Raw genomic sequence first — 23,296 nt, forward strand, 5'->3', positions numbered from 1 at the left:
ACCGCACAAATCCTAAAGAGGATAACTATTTTGTATACTTTGTACTCTTTCTCTTACTTTATATTTTTAAAATATTTTTTCTTGTAAGAACACTCATTTAGATATTAACCATTGGTACCAAAAGAGGATAACTGATAATATGTGTTACAGTTGCAACTTATAAGTTGCACGTTGGGTGCAGACAACCTAAACTAATCATTGTCACCATATTTTCGTTTCTACTTTAAATGACTGTAACTTAATACCGTGTGGGGGCAACTACATAAAAACAAGGGAAAATTGCCAATAGAGAACAAAAAAACAAGGGTGTTGTCCCTTTGGTATAAATTATTCTTTGTCCAATTTTTCTCCTTTTTACCCTTTGTATTTTTGAAAACTAATGAAATAAATACTTTTGTGAATCAAAAAAATTAAAAATATAAAGAATTAATAAAACACCTATATACACATGCTGATATTTTTATTTTATTCAAAAAGCTGATAAATAAAAATTTGAAAATACGTTCTACTAAAAGTAGAATGTGCCTTCTACGAAAAATAGTATAGTAGAAAGCGATCTCTAAAATAGACACGTTCATCTACTATTTTTAGAATGTACATTCTAATATTTACTAATTTTCTAAGAAAGTGGAATGCGCATTCTACTAATCTTAAAGCTATCTACTTTTCATCCGGAAGCATCTTCTACTTTTATTAAGTATTCTAAATTTCGCGGAATGTATTTTCTAAAATGTACTCTTCCGTCTACTAAAAGTAGAAAGCGTATTCTAGATTTTTGTCAATGTTCTAAACTTTTAGAATGCACCTTCTACGGATAAGATTACCTGATTTTTGCGAAAATTAATGAAAAATTCAGTTAAGGAAATATTCTAAAAATCTCCTAAACATATTCTAACTTCCTAAAACGTGTTATTTTCGATTTTACTTGTCAAAAACTTTTAAAAAATGATTCTCCCTTGTCTTCTTCATTAATCTATGGTTTTCCATAGTTTTTCTTTTGATTTTTCTTCACAAACTCTTATTCTCTATGATACATATCTATACAATTAGGTACAATTTTTTGTAAAGTTTAATTTTTATTTTATAAAGTTTACAAATTTTATTTTTATTAAAAACATTTTTAAAAGTTTTATTTTAATTAAAAAGTTCGATAAAATTCAAAAGGTTACAAACATTTTAATTTTTTTATAAAAATAAAACTTTGTAAAATGTTTTTTATAAAGTTAGTTTAAAGTTTTTATTAAAAAAAATTTGTAAAGTTTTATTTTTATTTTTATAAAGTTTAAATTTTTTATTTCATTAAAGTTTTAATAAAAACATTTTAAACTTTTTATAAAATTAAAACTTTGTAAAATGTTTTTAATAAGTTTATTTAACGTTTTATTAAAAAAATTGTAAATTACTTTTATTTTTACAAATTTTATTTTTATTAAAAGAAATTTAAAGTTTTATTTTATTTTCCCTTTTTAAAACGTTTTTAATTAAAAAATTTTAAAATTCTTTTAGTTTATTGTGTTTAATAAAAACTTTAAACAAAATTTATAAAATTTGTAAACTTTATAAAAATAAAAATAAAACTTTACAAAAAGTTTTTAATAAAAAGTTTAAACAAACTCTGAAAATACATTTTATTTTTATTTTATTAAATTTTACAAACTTTATTTTTATTAAAAATTTTAAAAGTTTTTTTTATTTTCCCTTTTTAAACGTTTTTAATTATTATTATTTTAAATTCTATTAATTTAATGTATTTAATTAGATTAATCAAGGGTTAGTTTTGGAATTATGAAAGAAATTATACTAAAAGGACAACTAAATGATGGTTTTATACTATAGGGACAACCATGCTGAATTTTTGTTCCGTTTTGGCAATTTTCCCTAAAAACAAACGAGACAATAACTTTTAACGTCTTTATTGAAGGAACCAACCCAGAAAACTAGTACTTGTATGGAAGAGTCATTCGATTCCCGTCAACTTTTTTTTTTTTTTTTTTTGACAAAATTCCCGTCAACTTGTTCTCGTACCATTTTAATTAATAATACTATTATTTTTATAAGAACCAACTGAATAGGAAATGATGATGTTGACTGGACGGAAAACCACGGCCACTATTACAAATGGCAAAACCAGTAATTAAAAAAGTTTTTTTTTATTTATCCGAAATGGATAGAACATAAAGATTAACATCAATATTATTAAAGTTAAAGTATGACCAATTGATAAAATATTGTGTCCAACTAAAAACTAACAATTAATATGAAATTTTGTAACTTTCTTTTTAGTTCCACTATTATCCGTAACCCACTACTATTGTCCTCAACAATACTCGACGGTTATAAAATGTATCGAGCGTGTGTGACAATAAATACCTACATATGATCGACTAATATGTACGTATAGTAACAAACATTAATTAATCATATCTTTATATTTGATGCATATATCACTCTCATTCGTAGCAATGATTGATACACTTATTCATATTCTTTACATATATACTAAACAAAAAAAAAATATTTAAACCCAGTTTATGACCTAGACTTTAAAGAATAAAGAGTGACAGTTTCAATGATTCGATGTACTAAACCAAAATATATAAACCTGTTCACCAAATTTTTTTAATTTTTTTTTGATTCCTTGGTGTAAAAACAAATGAGTTCATGGTTCAGAAAAAAAAATTAACCAGTTCATTATAATTATTTTATCAGTATAAGAGCTTCACGTTCAGTGTAAATGTATAAAAAAAATTAGTGTTCAAAAATATTTTAAAATTATTAAAAATTTAAATTTTAAATATAAATAAATATAAATGAATAAATGCATAATAGGTTAGTAATAACAAAAATAAATCAGTATTCCTATTTATTATTATTATTTCTTATTCTAATGACAGTCAAAATTTCATCAAAAAAAAAATCACATTTAAAAAAAAATTATGTACTGTTAAAAAAGTATATGAAAAATTAGTCAAAATTATTTTGAATATTAATAGATTATTTTTAGATCGACCAATATTGGATCGCGGGTTTTTGGATTTTTTGTCTAGATTTATCAGAGCTTTAGTTAATGGATTTTAATTAATATCAACCGGACTATATATATGTCGTCAAATCTACTGGTTTCACTACGGATCTGGGTCGGATATGAAATATTTCTTAAAACTCAAATATATAACTGAACCGCAAAATACTCACAATATTGTTATACTAAAAATCTAACTTCCTAATTAGAATATAAACAGATTTTAATTATAAAACTAAAAATTAAAAAGTTAATAATTAAAAGTTACATATTAATTCAATTAGTGGTTCAACTGGTAATCAGGTTCTAGGTTTTAGCGGGTTTTCTAGGGGTTTAACGGATTATTAAAAATTATTTTTACCTAGAATTCAAATCTGATTACATATCGGATTACCGGATTTACATGTTTAACCACTGATCTAGATTATGGTTCAAAACACTAGGTACACGTGTATAGTTATGCAATATCCCAAATTCAATACAATTATCAAGTCCAGTAAAATTAAAATTACTTTATTGTATAATCAAAAATCCAAACAATAAATGTATAGATGCAATAAAGTATAGAATATGAAAACTTGCAATTTGTAGAAATAAAATTATTTAAAAATAACAAAATAGGTTTCTAAAAAATACGCATTTTGATTATAAAAGAATATGGATTGTTGTAATGAATAAGCTTGCTTAATAATTGCACAAGAATTTGGCATAATAATTAAATTAAATTTAGAAAAGTTTTTAAAAGTATTAAATGTTAAAAAATTAAATTACTATACTTAAATTTAAATTATAAAATTAATATACTTACAATATATATTTAACATAATATATTAAAAATTATTTTTCCACATTTAAAAAATTGTTCAGGGGACAGGTTGGTGCGGTTGGATTTGATATTGGTTTCAGATATCTCTTTAAAAACCTTTTGAGTAGATAGACCAGGTCTAATAGAGTATGGGACTTTAATTTTTGGATCGATTCCGAATTGTTTTTTTGGTACAGATTTTTTTGACTAATTATATGAGGTAACTACTACTAAAAAAATATAATATATTGCAAAAATTAGAAATAAAGTTTAAAAATAATTTCTGAAATGCATATATCACAAGTGTATAGTTATGCAATTTGGCATATTTATTTAGTTACCAAAAATTATATTAAATTAAATTAATATTAAACGCAAATATAATTAAAAAGAAATATTATTACAAAAAGAAACACAAATCTATTTTATTGAATTTTCAAAAAAAAATTAAAACAAAAAATATACCCGCCCTTCAAAGGGCGGGTCAAAATCTAGTCAATACAATTAAAAGAGGAGCTCTTTTCTGAAATCCTCTTAAACTTTGCATATAATTACATAAAACAGCCATTGTCTATTTATTAATAATTATTTTAATCATTTTAAAACAGAAATAATATATTTGTATTGTTAGAAGATATTCCATCCCGATTTCTTTAGTCATTTTAGGATTTATTATATCCATAAATGTCGGGCATATATATATAAATTAGTTCCAACGGGATTTTAAATATTTTTATTCTAGCAAATTCATTTAAAGTATGCCAATAAAATATTGAACAAGAAACTATTAAAAAAATATTATGTACGTGATATTACAAATGTATTTATGATACCGAGCACACATTAGTATAGATTCTGTATTTTATGTAGATAAATAATACTCAAAATGCTATATAATTAAAATATCTATTGTTTTCTGTCTAAGTATTCAAAACAAACCAATTTATATGTTAAGTTTATATGTTTTGACATATATTATTCAAATTTATATTTAATATATTATTTTTATATTTTGAAATTTTAAAATATATAATAAATTTCAAATTATTATAAATGAGTTATACGAATCAGAACCAAATCCGCAAAAATCTGAACCAAATCGAAACTAAAATTTATAAATACCTAATTGGACTAAAATCTTTAACCACGCAATCTCAAGATCCGAATAGATTTAAAATGAACCTGAATAGTTTCTGAACGCCCACCCCTATATTGTTAAAAGAAAAAAATACTTCTCTAGCTCATTCAATTAATTAACAATATCAAAATTTGTAATATTTAAAATAAGCATACTAATTGTTTATAAAGTCATTAACCATATCCAAATTATTGATAATAATCCTAAAAACAGAATCGAACCACAATTGACCTCAATATTTTTTCGGCTTCCTAACATTTTTATCCGAACAAAATCGAAAACCAAAATAACAAAACCAAATTAATAAATAACCAAATGATTTTTATGGCATTTGAACCGAGAAATTAAAAACAAAATCAAACTAGAATAAAACTGAAAAAATGGAACTAAACCGATACACAAATGATTTTGTTTAAACATATTAGTGAACAAAAAGACGGGTTAACAAATTATCAACAAAAAATAGTTTCGCTCTTCAAAGCGCAGATCAAAATCTAGTTAGAATTAAACTATCATCAGATTTTTTTTGAAACTATCATCAGATTTAGTTAAGGCGATAATGTTATGTTTGAAAAAGAAAAGGATGTTTTTTGGGGAAAATGTTAAGATGATGTTCCTTTCATTATCTTAACTAAACAAAGTTTATATTTTAAAAAAGAACCTAAATGAAGTTAAAGTTAGATTAACAGTAGTATGAATATTACAAATATATCTTTGTTTATTTTCATATGGTTAATATTAGGATTTCAATTTCAAAATTGACAAATCTAAAATATAAAATAAAAATACTATGCTAGCTGCTTGTTGTAGTTTATTTCCATGTAAAAAGTAACGGATTCATTTGTACATATGAATTCATCATAATTAAATTTGGGCATTTGATTAAATATAGGTTTGTTAGTATATTTCATATGAATATGACATATCGGATCTAGTCGACCCATTTTTTGACTGGAGAATATGGACCTAGTAGCCTAAGTCACAATAAAAAGAATATGGACGTTAGGACGTAGCTGAATATTTTTAAATAATTGATTGGATATTTGTTGAGCAAAATGTCAAAATTCCAAACTCCAAAGTCATGTAGCATAGTATATTCCTAGGACTGACACGCAGTGAATATCCGGAAATTTTGCAGTATTCTTAATCTGTAATCTGGTTCGTTTTAAAGGAATATCTATATTTGTGAATTGCTTCGATCTGAATAATTTTGGAGGATATTCAGAAATTTGAATATCTTGTATCTTTTAAAGCATTCACAGATACGATTTGATTCATTAATTTATACTAAAATATAAAAATTTAAAGAATATATATGACATGAAAATCAAATAAAAAACTTTCAAAATATCAGTTAAAATAAAAATAATAATATCATACTAACATACATACATTCTTAACACAATTAAAGCAAATTAATATTAACAAACCTAATAGGAAATCTATATATTAACATTTGACTCAACATAAAAATTAAATTGGATATACAATAACTCAAAAAAAAATTGAAAAAACTTCTTAAAATAAAATAAAAAAATTAAATTATAAAAATATGTTTAGATATAACAGTTAGAATACAGTTTTTTATAATTGTTAAAATAACAAAGCAATAACATAAATTAGAATATATCATTAAAATTTCTCTTGTATAACAGAAATTCTAATATATCACTTCAATTTTAATGTACAGAAAAAATCAATTTGAATACCTTCTTAGATGGAAAAACTATACAAAACTTTATGTTCTTTGACTTATTTATTATGAAGTTAACACTTAACAGATTTACAGAGTATAAATTCAAAACAGACATATCTGTTAATAATATCAATCCAAATTAATGAAAAATATTGTGTTATTTCATCATAAAAATTCATTAATGAAAAACAATTCAAATTATATATGTGTATTTTCAAAATTATCTCTAAAATGTATTTGCTTTAAGATTTGTATATTTTTAATACTCTTAAAATTTATTTATTTATTTTTATAGCATCTCTAGTTCACATTTATTTTTCTCTAAAACAGAGGTAAATTTTATTATAATATGTTATTCTATAAAAGATAAATGCTATTTTATGTTTATAGTTTCTCCAAATATATAGAAAAATATAACACTTATCTATATATACAGAAAATTACGTACATATATATATATATATATATATATCATGCATTTACCATAGAAAATACATTGGATTGAAACCGACTTTTAATTTATAGGAAAACACAAAAATGTATGTGGATATGGTCTAACTGTATAAGACATTAGATCATGCAATGTTAAATAAGATTAAAAACATTGGCAAATGTTGAAAAATATTAAATTTGTTAATAGAAATAATATACATATGAAAAAATTTCAATAAAGTTTTTGTGAAACAAAATATACATGTAGTTACTATTACTATTGCCAAATTCTAGGCAAGATTCAAGAAGGCAAAAGAAGATTTCCACAGCGGAAACAAACTGATGCACAAACAAAGTTTGGCATGTATATTGAATTTTTAAAGCGAATTCATACCTAAAAATACAAAGATATGGGTATAATTTATATATCAGCTACAAAAGAAAATATATGAATTTATATCTGCTAAGGGACTTAAAAAAGAAGATAAATTGAGATTTCCTCATTGGGAAGTAACGTAAATTTTATTAAGTTGTTAAGCTTCTGTCGCGCACGCAAATAAAGGTATGTTTGCATGTTGCGAAAAAATATATCGTCGATCGAAGGGACAACAATCATCTAAGCTTCTGACATTCCTGATACTTGTGAATATTTTTCGTATATTATATTCCCTCCGTTTCAAATTATATGTCGTTCTAGAGGAATTTTTTTGTTTCAAAATAAGTGTTGTTTTCGGTTTTCAAAGCAAAATTTATTGACAATATTATATTTTCCATTTTTCTATTGGTTGATACATGGTTATGTGTATTGATAATGGTGTTTTTATTTTGGAAATATGTAAAATTAAATGTTTTCTTAATCTGTGTGCATAAGGTTAGAACGACATATAATATGAAACGGAGGGAGTAATGTTTAGTTTGTGTTTTTTTTATAGTTTTTCCAACTTTTTAGAAACAGAAAAACTGGAAAACGCAACAAGACATCGAAATATCATGTTCACTTTTTTTTTTTTTTTTTTTTAAATGTAATTTAAATTAACGACCCGAAAACGGGAATAATAGTTTCGATTACAAGACCAGTTCGAACAAAATTACCCAAATCTGAAATTTCCTATCTAGTTTCGCTCAACCCATGTCCCCGGCGCATTCCACTAAATAGAATCCTACATTTCTGAGCATCGGTTACCGTTCTCAGCCTTCAACGAGAACCGTAAGGAGGAGAGATTTGCCTCATTTCTTCGGTTGCCGGGGTCTCCTCACGTCGCTTCCGGTGTAGCTAGTTTCCGATGAACTTACTAGTCTTGCGATCTATACTATCAATGAAGCACAAACGAAATAGCGGATATGAGACGACCAAAGCTTACCAGAAGATCCAATCGCCTGAAGAAAACTACACTACAACGCTAAGGCCGCATATTACAAAGAGGACCACACGATCACCTCTGTCTATTACGGCAAGCAAAAACACGGGTACGGGAAGGCAACATCTTCTGCAACAGAGCAAGCTCCAAACCTGCAATTAGATAGCAAACAACACTACCAAGGATTCAACTGAACCCTCAATATTGGGATGTGCTGCAAAGCCGTGAGGGGTCACCGAGAAGAAAGTGGGAACCAGATGACCAGCTGGAACCACCAAACCCCGCCTCACGCCGACTCCGAGAACCGAAGTACAAGTATCAAGCTGCTGTTAAAAGCTGAACCGGTGACAACGGGACAACTGAACAATGAACCAAGAGCTGAAAACAAAGGGAAGTCAAGTCGACATAACTTCTCCGAGGATCTGAAACTGAAGACGGCATAAATGAGCAATTGGAAGAGAGGATGTGACAATGCCTCGGTGAAGCCATAGACGACTCCAACCGACACCGCATCACCACATCACTCCACGCGCCACCACTGCTAACACCAACACACGCTGGCGTCGACAGCTGAGCAAGGCACCGAGCTAGACTAAGCCTCTGAAGCTTCTAAGGTGAGGACTGAAAAAGGTCACAGCGCTTCAAGACGCCAAAAAAAGCCGAGAACCCCATAAACCACCACCGCTCAAGCTACAAACCGGACAGGAGCAGCCACACGACCGCATACCGGATCTGGAGCCCAAACCACCGCTCCCCACCACGCGCCACCAACCCTACAAACGACAAAGGCCGGATGCAAAACCCTAAAAAGCCGACTCCGCCGCTGGAACCCACACCACCCACCGCCTCCGGACTCCATGACCGAGTAGAACTGCGCCGGACCGGAGCTCCTTGCACACGGAGACGAGATCGACGAGACTCCCGATACACAGCCGCGAAGAAAACGAAGAGGGAGACAGGACCATGGCGAAGCAAAGATCAGACGAAGATGACGGGAGAGGAGAGGCGCCTCCGGCGCCGTCACGCGCTCGGACGCGCGGTCGGACGCCGGAGCTTCACAAAACTACGATCAGACGCGAGAGAGAGTTAGGCAGAGAGGAGAGAGAAAAAACTTTTCGTTGTTTTACTTTTTTTTTTCTTTTTTCTTTCTTTGTTTACCGTTCGCAACATACTCCTTTTTTTTGAAAAAAATTCGCAACATACTCCTTACTGTCCACGTTCAGTATTGTTTTTGATCAAACATCTACGAAAACATTAAATTACTCGAATGCAATGCGAAATGTGTTTGACGTGAAACAAGCACACTTGAAAGACTTTTGTCCATCGCGTAGAATACGGAAGCTTCTCAGCTAGAATATAGTTTCATGGTTCATGCATATTAATATATATTTATAAGTTGATAAAATGATGAAAGTATGGATATTAGCAAGCCTTTTTCAAAAATAAAAATATACATATTGTATCTAAAATCGATATTTTTTTTCTTCTGAGAAAAATATTTTAAATATATAGTGTATTGTTTTCTTCCATGTTTCTCTCTTTCATGTGATAATTTACCTTCTTTTTCTGTTCTAATTTGAGTCCTTTAAAAAATTAAATTCTTCATCTCTCGATTTATAGAGTTTTATTCTTTTTAACTAAATTTATAGAGTTTTATTCGTTGTAATTGTTTTTATTGTTGGTTTTAGATTTATATTTTATCATAATATGTTAATATTTTTAATTTTTGTTTCTCTATTGCTTATAGGCCATGCGGCTTTTATTCATGTTACGAAATTTATCGATTAAGGGCATTTCCAATCCAACTCTATTTTTTACTCTAAAATGAAGTAAAAGTGAATATGGAGTAACAAATGATCCAACCCAACTTCATATTTCACTCTATTTTGAAGTTTATTCCATAAATGAAGTAATCTATTTTTTGTTTGTTCATATGGAGTGAAAAATGAAGTAGGGTTGGAGCAATTTTACTCCATATTTATTTTTACTTTATTTTAAAAGAAAAATTCGAGTTTTACATTGGAGATGTTGTAAAAATTTAAAGAAAAACAAAATTTACCGACTAAATTGCACTTAATTTATTCTCCTTTACGATGTAATAACACCAACATTATTGCACGCCATGTTTGATAATTAAATTCCAATATATGTCATAATAATTCAATATACTTATATTATATACATTATAATACAAATTAAATGGATGAAGTCGTACCACGACTACGTACAAACGAAGCAGCGAAAGAGAAAATCTTCGCCCGCGTAACGATGCATCGTATTTATTCGACCGCGTATCTATGTTTCTTGTTCAAGAACATTTAATTTGGAATCGTTCTATGATGTATATCCCCAACTATATAGTCCCTACTCAACTTTTAGAATTCATGAATACGTAATTATTAAACGTTATGTGGAGATGTGGACGTTTCTTCAATATGAAAATTCACATCTTCTTGAATCTCTTAAAGGATTATAAGGAGGCCACATGCCTTCTTCTTTTGGTAATGCAACTAAACTATGTGCTGATCGTAAGTTTTTCGATCTCTAACCAGACTGTCTCAAATTCAACTCATTTTTGTCAAAGTGTATACTCGCTCGATGCTGTTTTAAGTGAAAATATTTTTTTATCGGCTATATGGTTTCTTGCCAACGACTATAAATATGATCAGATATTATAGTTTAACTTCAAGAAATTGCTGATAAAGATTAGAATTTTCTAACTAACAAAAAAAAAGAAACTCGAGAATTACACAGTATATGCCTATTATCGAACTGCAATAAAACTGCTATCGACATTAATTTATGTTTAAATTCGTTAATTATAAGTAATCTACGGTGGGTCGTATATTGCAATGACTAATATGTTTCTAAAAATATTTTAGCTGCACTTGTTAAAAAATAATACTATTTAACTGTGAAATTCGTATATACATGTATCGGTTTTAGAAGATATTTGGCGCGATAGTTATTACTTTTATAATTTTCAAAATTAACGAGGAAGTAGACAAACAAATACTCAAGTCTTTGGTCATAGATCCTCGAAGAAATTTGTTAGTATGTTTTTATTTTACAAGCACAAAGTCAGTTTATATTAAACAGATACAAAACAAAAGTCAATGTATATTAAAACATTTCTCAAAACTAAAATACTTACTCAAGTTGATAATATTTGTAATTTAAATCTACTTGTAAAATATTAGACAATAAAAGTCAAATTTTATTTTATATATAATTAAGTTCTAATCACATTGGCTTTGAATAATTTGTATGTCAACCACGTAGGTGTTGATTAATTCGTATAAGCTACTAATAAAGTAATAATATATGGCTGTAATGCACGCTGAACGTAGAAGGGAAATTAGTACTATATATGAATAATTAAGTTAGTATCAAGTGGGCTTTCACCATTAGTGACATATAATTTCACCATTAGTGACATATAATCAATGACTAACTAATTCTGAAATTTTGTACTGGGTGTCTTTTGTTTTCATCACCACGTGGTTTTTTCGTTACCATCTAGGTATCAGATTCAAATTTCCATTAGTACCAAAATAAAATTTATAACAAAAATAAATTGAGCAAATATGTTATACCAAGTTAGCGGGAATCAGAATTTGGTTGATTGTTATAGTTTTTTTTTTAATTATTAGTTTATGGATTGTAAAAAGAGAATTTCTTTTATATAATTTTTTTAGTTTATTTTCACAAAATAACTTTTTAAAGAAGAAGATGACCAAAATAGATTTTATTAAGGATTTATGGATCTATACTCCTAGGGTTAATCCTATGGTTAACTAATTCATGATTTAAGACTTACGGTTTAGAGTTAAGTAATAGAGTTTAGAGAATGAATTCAAATTTTTTTTAAATGAAAAATTTAAATTAAAATTTTCAAAATAAAAAAGACTATTTTAGTCATTTTATTTTTTAAATGTTATTTTGTGACAAAAACTTAAAAAATGATATTTCGAAGAATCGCGCTTGTAAAAATCTTAACTAGTCACTGTTAACATTTTAAAAAAATATTTTCATTCAAAATCTACATTTTATATTTTTTATGAACAAAAAATAATTTTAATTTTTAGCTTCATTAATTCTGTAACTTTTTGAAAAATGATAACTTTTAACAGATCACCTCATTAACCACAACTTAGATCATAAAAGTTGTGGTACAGAATTGGAAGAATTTTTAATAAATATAAATTTCTATTGACTTCGCATAACTCTATGCAGATTAATAAAATTTCCAGTTCTTCTTAAATCATCTAATTCTAATAAAATCCAAGTCCCACTAACCCTAAAGTGCTTATGTATCAAATCAGAATGCTTAGGCTTTTTAGTTTGGAAAATATATCAATTAGCATAAAACAAAATCTGGTACGATTTAGGTTGGGTGAGTGAGTTGGTTACATTTTGAGTTTATTTTTAAAAATTAGTAGTAAGGTGTAGCGTGGTTGTTTGCATATACCATAAAATAAAATTGAGGCTACCATTACTCTACCTAAAGTTATGAATACACTTATCATCAATCATATTTATTCTTATTTTTCAATGATTAAAAATATCTGAAAAAACAGATAAACACAAGAGGCTAGTACTTAGCAGGCTACATAGTTAAACTAGTAATATAATCCTTGAAGTGTAGCCATCAATTAAGAAAAAGCCCCTCCTTTGTCTCTACTTAAGAGCCACAATTTGCCCCTTTCCTTGACTTTAATTTCCAATTAAAAAGGATGGCTTGTTTTGGTCAAAACCTCACACGCTCTTTTTTTTTTCATTTGCATGCTCGTCTTCGACACGTGCTCTCGTCACTCCTCTCTGATATGAGCTGGCTCCACAAAAGGCTCCTTTTAGGAAACTCCCTCTATAAAACCAGTTCATCTCTCCCACTCCATCTCCCATCTCAAACAAACTTCCAATTAGAGACAATTCACAAAACATACTTCAGATTCTTCCCTCTGTTGAAAGACGAATTGGGTCTCGATCAAAATTAGAAATAATGGATTTCTCAGGCATGTTTCTCACTTTGGCCTTGGCGGCTCTGTTTCTCTGTTTACTCCGGTTCTTAGCCGGATTCCGTCGTAGCTCCTCCTCTAAACTCCCTCTTCCTCCGGGAACAATGGGTTATCCTTACGTCGGCGAAACATTCCAGCTTTACTCACAAGACCCTAATGTCTTCTTCGCATCAAAACAGAAAAGGTCTAATTTGCACACCAAACAAAAAAAAAAAACAAATTTTGTTGTCTGAAACATAAAAAGTTAACCTTTTTATTAATCATTTTTTTGGTAAAAACAGATACGGATCGGTGTTCAAGACTCATGTACTGGGATGCCCATGTGTGATGATCTCGAGCCCTGAAGCTGCCAAGTTCGTATTGGTTACGAAGTCTCATTTGTTTAAACCTACTTTCCCGGCGAGCAAAGAGAGGATGCTCGGAAAGCAAGCCATCTTCTTCCACCAGGGAGATTACCATGCTAAACTCAGGAAGCTCGTCTTAAGAGCTTTCATGCCTGATTCAGTCAGAAACATGGTCCCACACATCGAATCAATTGCTCAGGAATCTCTCAATTCCTGGGATGGAACTCAGCTCAACACTTACCAAGAGATGAAAACAGTAAGCCCCCACACCTTTCTCAAAACAGAGCATCCTCTGTTTTTTTTCTTTTCTCAGTCTAAAAACAGAGTATCCCCTGTTTTTTACTTTTCTCAAGTCTAAAACAGAGTATCCCCTGTTTTTTTTTGTATCAACAGTACACTTTCAACGTGGCGTTAATCTCAATACTCGGACAAGACGCAGTCTTTTACCGTGAAGATCTGAAACGATGCTACTACATTCTTGAGAAAGGTTACAACTCGATGCCGATTAATCTCCCGGGAACACTATTCCACAAAGCCATGAAAGCTCGAAAGGAGTTAGCTCAAATCCTCGCTAACATCTTAGCCAAAAGAAGACAGAACCCATCCACGCACAAAGATCTTCTTGGATCATTCATGGAAGACAAAGAAGGGTTAAGCGACGAACAAATCGCTGACAACATAATCGGAGTTATCTTCGCGGCAAGAGACACGACAGCGAGTGTGCTGACGTGGATCCTCAAGTACTTGGCAGATAATCCAACTGTCCTTGAAGCTGTCACTGTAAGCATATTTTCCCCAAAAGGACACTTGAGATCTCATGAAGGAGTGGCAGTTTCGTAAATTAATCGGATTTTGTTGGGTGAAACAGGAAGAACAAATGGCGATAAGGAAAGGGAAGAAAGAAGGAGAGAGTCTCACTTGGGAAGATACAAAGAAGATGACACTAACTTCTAGAGTTGTCCAGGAGACAATGAGAGTTGCTACAATCTTATCTTTCACATTCAGAGAAGCTGTTGAAGATGTTGAATACGATGGTACGCACTAATATACGCATACTATATAGTATTTTATATCAATATGTTACATATCAAATATGCTAAAGTTTGAATTTTACAAATTTTCTACAGGATACTTGATACCAAAGGGATGGAAAGTACTGCCACTATTCAGAAATATTCATCACAATGCTGATTTCTTTTCGGATCCGGGAAAGTTTGATCCTTCAAGATTTGAAGTTGCGCCGAAACCAAATACATTCATGCCATTTGGGAATGGGATCCATTCTTGTCCGGGCAATGAGTTAGCTAAACTTGAAATCTCTATTCTAATCCATCATCTCACCACTAAGTACAGGTTGGTACTAATAAAATCATATTAGTCCTTTTAAAGTTGACGTGAAACGTCGGATCATCTTTTTGAAAAACTTTTGCTTATGATTTGTATTTTGGTAATTTCAGGTGGTCAATTATGGGACCTAGCGATGGAATTCAGTATGGACCGTTTGCTCTTCCTCAAAATGGATTGCCTATTGCCTTAGAGCAAAAACCAGAGGTGGACGTTTAGAAAATTACAAGAGCACCTTCGTAGCTTTCTAAAGTTTGAAAGTGGAAGATTCTTTTTCATTCGAGTGAGAAAATTACTTCATTGGCTAAGAAATAAAAAAAATATTAGAGATGAAAAGGGAATAGGAAAGGAAAATCCCTATTGGGATCCCAAGTGTATATAGTTTTCAGTGATTTTAATATTTTTAGTTTAGGTTTATGAAATGTAGAGAATTAAATTTTGGGAGCAATACGAAAACAGGTTATATAATTTTTAACGTGTATGTAAGCTGGCTAGTCCGTTAATGAGACTTTCCCTCCTTTTGTTGTTATTTCTCTCAAATTGTAAATTATTTTGTTATATCAATGCAGTGAATAAAATTACGGAATGCTCAAAGAAAATATCCAACAAAATTTGCATTAGTCAGTAAATATTTTCTTTTATCTCTGTCCGTAAATAATAATTGAGTAACTAATTTTATTAACTTCTTTGATCACACACTAAAATATTAACTAAATTGCAGGACTGTTGTGAGTAACCACTTTATCAAGTATGAATAACAAAATTTTCACTGCACTACCAATAGTTTTTGGGAATTTCAGATAGCTTGATGTTAAACGACACAAAATAAAGAATGTAACTCACCTTTTTAGTTTTGACATTTGTAGTACAGAAGAGAGAGATCTGAGATCATGTAAGAATATATTGATACATGAGTCGACCAATATAATCACGGCCAATAGTTTACCATTCACTTGTTTACCTTTATTTTATGGTTCTACCATTCACTTGGTTACTTGTGTAAAACTTTGATTATTAGATAATATACTAGTAAAATAGCTGGTCAAAAGAATTCAATGCATTTTTGTGAAAAGTAGATGCCAAATCGACGACTGTTGGATTTAGCTAGTTTTAGAATTGCTTAAAGCCGATTTTCTAATCTTTTTCACGGACGACTAACTGATTCCATTCTGATCTTTTTTTTTCACCGGAGACTTTGATCATGAGTCGTGAATTATGAGCTAATTCGGTCAATGTGATTATATTTTGTTTATATTTTAATTGCTGCACATATGCTAATTAGATTACTATTATAATAATTCTTGAAAATATGCTGCCGTAAATTCTGATTTTCAACATGTATTTTCTCAAGTAAAGTCGATTTCTAGTTTACAAAAAAAAAAAAAGTAAAGTATTTCTCGTAAATAAATATTGAAATGTTGAACACGTCATTTTACTAGCGGATCGAAGCACATACTACTCTAGGTTTCACTAAAATATTATCAATTAAGTGAAATATTGCTTTCTAATGTTTACTCTAGTTACTGTTCCAACAGAAAAAATACACACTTATCTTTACTCTAATAATTGCTAGAATAATTTGCAAAAGAAAAAAAAAAGAATTGCTAGAATAACATACATCATTTACTTTATTTTTTTCTTTTATATTTTATTCTAGTTTATCCCGTTTCACCTCTTATTTTCATCCCTTTTTTTGATAAAGAAAACAACCTTGTTTATGTTATAAAATAACTTGCAATTTTATAGTATCGAAAAATTTAAATAAGAGTGAAATTTTATACCCGCAGAAATAAAAGAACACTGATATAAGTATAATAACGAGAGAGAGAGTAAGTTATATGAGGAAGAAGAGAATGGTGTAAAAGTGCGTATTACAATCGATCGAAACAATCGTTTATATAGAAGTAAAAAGAGAAAGTTACTGTGTGTGCATAGTGGCAGTGGGCTCCACATAATTTACTTCACACGATCATTTTCAATGATCGGTGCTTCCTTTGTTGACATCCTATTTTTCACGTTTATAACACTCCCCCTTGGAGACCAGTGTCACTATCTCTTCTTGCTTAACGTTTTTGTTGTCTCGTTAAAAACCTTTCCAGGAAAACCCAATGGAAAAAAACCATAGTAAGGTAAAAAGAGTACAACCACGTAAGCTCCCCCTCGGATGAGTAGTCATAGATCATTCCGATGACGCATTCCAATGTTATGAACATGTTTTCTGAATACCGAAGTAGGAAGTGATTTAGTGAAGAGGTCAGCTGCATTGTCGCTTGATCGAACATATCTTACTTCAATCTCTTTCTTCTTCTCGAGCTCTTGAGTGTATGAGAAGAACTTCGGATGAATATGCTTCGTTCTATCGCTTTTGATATATCCTTCCTTTGTTTGAGCAACACATGCCGCATTATCTTCATATAGAATAGTTGGTTCCGTATTTTCGTCAATTCCACTGCTTGAACAGATATGTCGGCTTATTGATCTTAGCCATACACATTCTCGACTTGCTTCATGGAGTGCGATGATCTCAGCATGATTTGAAGAAGTAGCCACGAGTGTCTGCTTTTGAGAACGCCAAGATATGGCAGTGCCTCCAATAGTAAAAACGTATCCCGTTTGTGATCTAGCTTTGTGTGGATCTGACAAATAACCTGCATCTGCAAAACCAATCATTTGACCCTTTGAATTTTTAGGGTAAAATAGACCTAAATCAATGGTCCCTTGAAGATAACGAAAGACATGTTTAATTCCATTCCAATGTCTTCGTGTGGGGGATGAACTGAATCTTGCTAAAAGATTGATGGCAAAAGATATATCTGGTCGAGTACAATTTGCAAGATACATAAGAGCTCCAATTGCACTTAGATATGGAACTTCGGGACCAAGTATTTCTTCATTTTCTTCGGATGGTCGGAATGGATCATTTTCAACATTAAGTGATCTAACTACCATCGGGGTGCTAAGAGGAGTTGCTTTATCCATGTTAAAGCGTTTCAATACTCTTTTGGTATATGTAGATTGATGTAGAAATATACCCTTTTGAGAATGCTCAATCTGTAAGCCTAGACAATATTTTGTCTGTCCGAGATCTTTCATCTCAAATTCTCCTTTTAAATAATCTGATGCCTTTTGTATTTCTTCTTGAGTTCCGATAATATTAAGATCATCAACGTACACCGCGATTATCACAAATCCGGTTGTAGTTTTCTTTATGAAAACACAAGGACATATAGGATCATTTGTGTATCCTTCTTTTGTTAAATGCTCACTTAGACGATTGTACCACATACGTCCTGATTGCTTTAAGCCATATAATGATCTTTGCAATTTTATTGCACATAACTCTTTAGGTTTGGAACTTAAGATTTCTGGAATTTTAAATCCATCTGGGATTCTCATGTAGATATCAGTATCTAATGATCCATATAAATATGCCGTAACCACATCCATGAGACGCATCTCGAGATTTTTATCAGCTGCTAGACTCATCAGGAATCTAAAAGTGATTGCATCCATAACAGGAGAATATGTTTCCTCATAATCAATTCCAGGCCTTTGAGAAAAACCTTGGGCTACGAGACGAGCTTTGTATCTTGTAATCTCATTTTTTTCATTTCGTTTTCGGACGAACACCCATTTGTATCCAACAGGTTTCACATCTTTGGGTGTGAGCACAATAGGTCCGAATACGTTTCGTTTGTTAAGGGAATCTAGTTCGACTTGAATTGCATCTTTCCATTTCATCCAGTCATGTCTCTTTTGACATTCATATACAGACTTTGGTTCTGGATCTTCGTTTTCTTCATTTATTTCTTGTGCTAAGAGATATGAGAAAACATCATCAATGTCATCCATCTTATTTCGTTTCCATATCTTTCCATTATGGATGTAATTGATAGAAATCTCGTGATTTCCTTCAGATTCAATATGTTCTCTATTGTCGTTAGATTCACAATTTTCTTCTTCCAAAATATTTTCTGTTATTTTGGGAGTATCATGCTTTTCACCTTCCTTACGTTTCCTAGGAACTTTATCTTTCGAACCAATAGGTCTACCGCGTTTCAAACGTGTTCCTGATTCACGTGTATCAACTGCCGCTCCATATTTTTGTGGTATTTCAATACGAGCAGGAGTATTTGCAGCTGGTATGTGTGATTTAGTTACCATTTTGGTATCAGCAAATGCATCGGGTAATTGACTTGCTATATTTTGTAACTGCATGATACGTCGAACTTCTAGTTCTGATTGTTTCGTAGGAGGATCAAGGTGTAATAAAGATGGCACATTCCATTTGATTTCCTTTCCTACTTGATTATTGTCTCCCCCTAGGGTTGGGAACTCTTTCTCATTGAAATGACAATCGGCAAATCGTGCCGTAAACACATCACCAGTTTGTGGTTCTAGATATCTTATTATTGATGGAGAATCATAACCAATATATATTCCTAACCGTCTTTGTGGTCCCATCTTTGTACGTTGCGGTGGTGCTATTGGGATATAAACTGCACAACCAAAGACTTTTAGATGAGAAATATTTGGTTTTCTACCAAACGCTAACTGTAATGGGGAATATCTATGGTACGCACTGGGTCTTATCCGAATGAGTGCTTCTGCATGCAGAATGGCATGTCCCCATACAGAGGTTGGAAGTTTTGATCTCATGATCAATGGCCTTGCAATTAATTGCAATCGTTTAATTAGTGATTCTGCCAAACCGTTTTGTGTATGAACATGAGCAACTGAGTGCTCTACTTCAATCCCTGATACCATACAGTAATCATTAAATGCTTGGGATGTGAATTCACCAGCATTATCTAATCTAACTCTTTTAATTGGATGATCAGAGAACTGAGCTCTTAATTTGATTATTTGAGTTAAAAATCTCGCAAATGCCATATTTCGAGATGATAATAGGCAAACATGTGACCATCTACTCGACGCATCGATTAATACCATAAAGTAGTAGAATGGTCCACATGGTGGATGTATTGGTCCACAAATGTCACCTTGGATTCTTTCTAAGAATTTTGGTGATTCTTTATCAATTTTGGTTGGTGATGGTCTTATGATTAATTTCCCAAGAGCACATGCAGCACATGTCATTTTATTACTTTGATATAGATCTTGGGTTTTCATTGAATGACCATGTGAACTTTCAATGATTTTTCGCATCATTGTAGTGCCTGGATGACCAAGACGGTCATGCCATAATGTAATATCTTCTGGATTTCTTTTGACCACAAGGTTTGATTCTATCGCATTAATATAAGTCTGATGTAATCCAGAAGGAAGTTTTGGAAACTTTTCCAGTACAAGATTTTTGCCTGATTTTTCAGAAGTTATATACATATACTTCTTTCCATTCTCAGTTGCAGACTGAGTTTCATATCCTTGAAGGTATATATCTTTGAAACTCAACAAATTTCTCTTTGAATTTGGAGAATACAAGGCATTGTTTATGGAAAACTTTGTTCCATTAGGCAACATAAAGTTTGCTTTGCCAATTCCCTCGATCAAATCCGTAGGACCTGATATTGTGTTTACAGTCATTTTTGCTGATTTTAAGTTAGAGAAATATCTCTTATCTTTCAGAATAGTATGTGTTGTACCACTATCTGGAATGCAAACTTCTCTGCCAATTTGCTTAGTTGTTGTTCCATTATCCATTTCTGTAACACACAATTAATATTAATAAAGAAAATAAATTTTCATAAGTAAACATTATATAATTATACATTGATTATAAGCACACACACTTATACATTAGACTATAATTATACATTAGTTGTTTCGAAAAACAATTTTATTCTAGAACTGAAAATACATAATAGTAATAATAATTTATAACATCACTGGCATTATTGGGCTTGATTACTATAAGCATTTTAATTATCTTGATGAGTGGCCTCGTCGACATCGTCCATAAAGTCAGAAGACTCAAGGTATGTAGATGTTGTACCCTCGAAGTGCTCATTGAGATTAACTTCCTTTGCTTTGCCTTTGATGGTTTCTTGGTACAACTTACATAGATGCTGAGGAGTTCGGCATACTTGAGACCAATGCCCCTTCGATCCACATCTGTAACAGACGTTCTCGTTTTTACGAGTAGGGTTTTCTTGGGCTTCATTCCCTTTTCCACGATTGGATCGATTCCATGTGTTGGATCCCCTTCCTCTTGGGTTGTAACTCCTTTCATTACCACGATTAAATCGATGGCCACGACCACGACCGTGACCACGACCACGACCACGATAGGAAAAATTTCCTCTTTCCGGATTTTTTACATCCGTCGCATTCACCTCAGGAAATGCTTTGGTTCCCGTGGGTCGGGTATTGTGATTTTTGATAAGGAGTTCATTATTTTTCTCCGCTATCATGAGCGCTACAGCGAGTTCAAAGAACCTCGTGTATCCACGGTTTCTGTATTGTTCTTGTAGAACATAATGGTTTTTGTGGAACGTTTGGTAAGTCTTCTCAAGCATTTCTGCTTCCGTTACGGGCTTACCGCAATATTCTAATTGCGCCGCTATCCTTAATATAGCGGAATTGTACGTTTCCACCTTTTCAAAATCTTGAAATCGTAGGTTCGCCCACTCATCGAGTGCATGGGGAAGGTTATTTTCTTCTGGTTATCAAACCTCTCCTTTAGGGCTTTCCAAAGATCTAGAGGATCTTTTACCCTCGCATAGTCATGCGTAAGATTTTCATCTAGGTGTTTTCTCAGAAATATTACGGCCCTAGATCTTTCGTGAGAAGCTGATTTATTCCCTTCTTTTATTGTCTCGAGTATTTTCTCCGAGTCTAGATGAAGCTCCATATTAGTTATCCATGCCGTGTAATTTGCCCCAGTTATTTCCAAAGCCGGAAACTGGAGTTTTTCAATATTTGCCATTTCTGAATTTCCAAGACACAAAATAGTAAATTTTATTAGAATTTTATAATATTTAAAATGAACCGTTTACATTAATCATGCAAGCAATTACAAATAGAAATAGTGTATAGAAAAGTAAACCGATATTCATCGTAAATTCCCCCGGAGCAAATTCTCCAACGAATAAACCGTAAATAGATACACAAATTAGAATTGCAACTAAAATCAAAAACGCGCGAATCATCTTTCTTGGAATGAAAAACCGGAGGAGAGCGATTTGAAAATATTTGAGAGATAATGAAATGTTTGGATGAAGAAAATGAGTGAAGTATGAATGTATTTATAGATGTAAAAATACTGTTCATAGCCGTTGTAAAAAGGTAAATTTTTGAATTTTTTTTCTTTGTGACCGTTGGGGTTAAATCGTTAAATCGAAAAACAGTTTGAAAATATCGTAATAATCAGTCAATCAATTTTAGTAAATTTCACTATATATATATATATATATATATATATATATTTTTTATATAGGTGAGCAAACATTTGTATAATAAAATTAATATAATACACAAATAAATATTAATCGTATTATGGTGATAGATTAATTTATATTTTAATATTGAATAAATTTTGCGGCGGCACAGCCAAGCCAAATGATAATGGTGTAATTAACAATCAAGGTTTATTAACGAGGCGACATACCGCCCGCATTAATATAGATAAATAATAGTGAATTAAAACAAACACTATAAAATAATAAACAATAATATAGGCGGTATACCGGCCATTATAGCAGGGTAAATATGATACATATAAACTTTACCGAATTGCAGAGTGATAGTGCTGATAACATGTTATAAAATAACTTGCAATTTTATAGTATCGAAAAATTTAAATAAGAGTGAAATTTTATACCCGCAGAAATAAAAGAACACTGATATAAGTATAATAACGAGAGAGAGAGTAAGTTATATGAGGAAGAAGAGAATGGTGTAAAAGTGCGTATTACAATCGATCGAAACAATCGTTTATATAGAAGTAAAAAGAGAAAGTTACTGTGTGTGTATAGTGGCAGTGGGCTCCACATAATTTACTTCACACGATCATTTTCAATGATCGGTGCTTCCTTTGTTGACATCCTATTTTTCACGTTTATAACAGTTTAGACCACTAGACTAAGAAAAGTTTTTATTTTCACCCCATTTTATTCTAACCAGACCAGTCACACACTGAGAGTATCTTTACTCGATATCTTTGTTGCATACTGTATT

General features: G+C 31.0%; 2 protein-coding genes across 2 annotated transcripts; one reads left to right on the forward strand and one right to left on the reverse strand.

The window, feature by feature from the left end:
* Positions 1-13,343: 13,343 nt before the first annotated feature.
* On the forward strand, positions 13,344-15,743 carry LOC108823402 (abscisic acid 8'-hydroxylase 3). Its single transcript, XM_018596594.2, has 6 exons — positions 13,344-13,653; positions 13,751-14,069; positions 14,207-14,593; positions 14,682-14,847; positions 14,941-15,166; positions 15,271-15,743. The coding sequence occupies exons 1-6, from the start codon at positions 13,454-13,456 to the stop codon at positions 15,374-15,376; spliced, it is 1,404 nt and encodes a 467-aa protein (XP_018452096.1). The 5' UTR covers positions 13,344-13,453; the 3' UTR covers positions 15,377-15,743.
* Positions 15,744-21,039: 5,296 nt separating this feature from the next.
* LOC130500241 (uncharacterized) lies at positions 21,040-22,046 on the reverse strand. Its single transcript, XM_056995009.1, has 2 exons — positions 21,793-22,046; positions 21,040-21,685 (listed from the first exon to the last, which is right to left on the reverse strand). Exons 1-2 carry the CDS (start codon positions 22,044-22,046, stop codon positions 21,040-21,042), a joined length of 900 nt encoding a protein of 299 aa, XP_056850989.1.
* Between the last annotated feature and the right edge of the window lie 1,250 nt (positions 22,047-23,296).

This window comes from Raphanus sativus, chromosome 9 (genome assembly GCF_000801105.2).
Source record: "Raphanus sativus cultivar WK10039 chromosome 9, ASM80110v3, whole genome shotgun sequence".
Taxonomy (NCBI): Eukaryota; Viridiplantae; Streptophyta; class Magnoliopsida; order Brassicales; family Brassicaceae; genus Raphanus; species Raphanus sativus.

Bases quoted from the DNA above. Each gene is read 5' to 3' on its own strand.
- LOC108823402 (XM_018596594.2), top strand. From the start codon at position 13,454: ATGGATTTCTCAGGCATGTTTCTCACTTTGGCCTTGGCGGCTCTGTTT. The intron at 13,654-13,750 runs GTCTAATTTGCA...TGGTAAAAACAG, and splicing joins TTCGCATCAAAACAGAAAAG to ATACGGATCGGTGTTCAAGA. The intron at 14,070-14,206 runs GTAAGCCCCCAC...TTGTATCAACAG, and splicing joins CTTACCAAGAGATGAAAACA to TACACTTTCAACGTGGCGTT.
- LOC130500241 (XM_056995009.1), bottom strand. From the start codon at position 22,046: ATGGCAAATATTGAAAAACTCCAGTTTCCGGCTTTGGAAATAACTGGG. The intron at 21,686-21,792 runs GTTTGATAACCA...CGCTATATTAAG, and splicing joins TGGAAAGCCCTAAAGGAGAG to GATAGCGGCGCAATTAGAAT.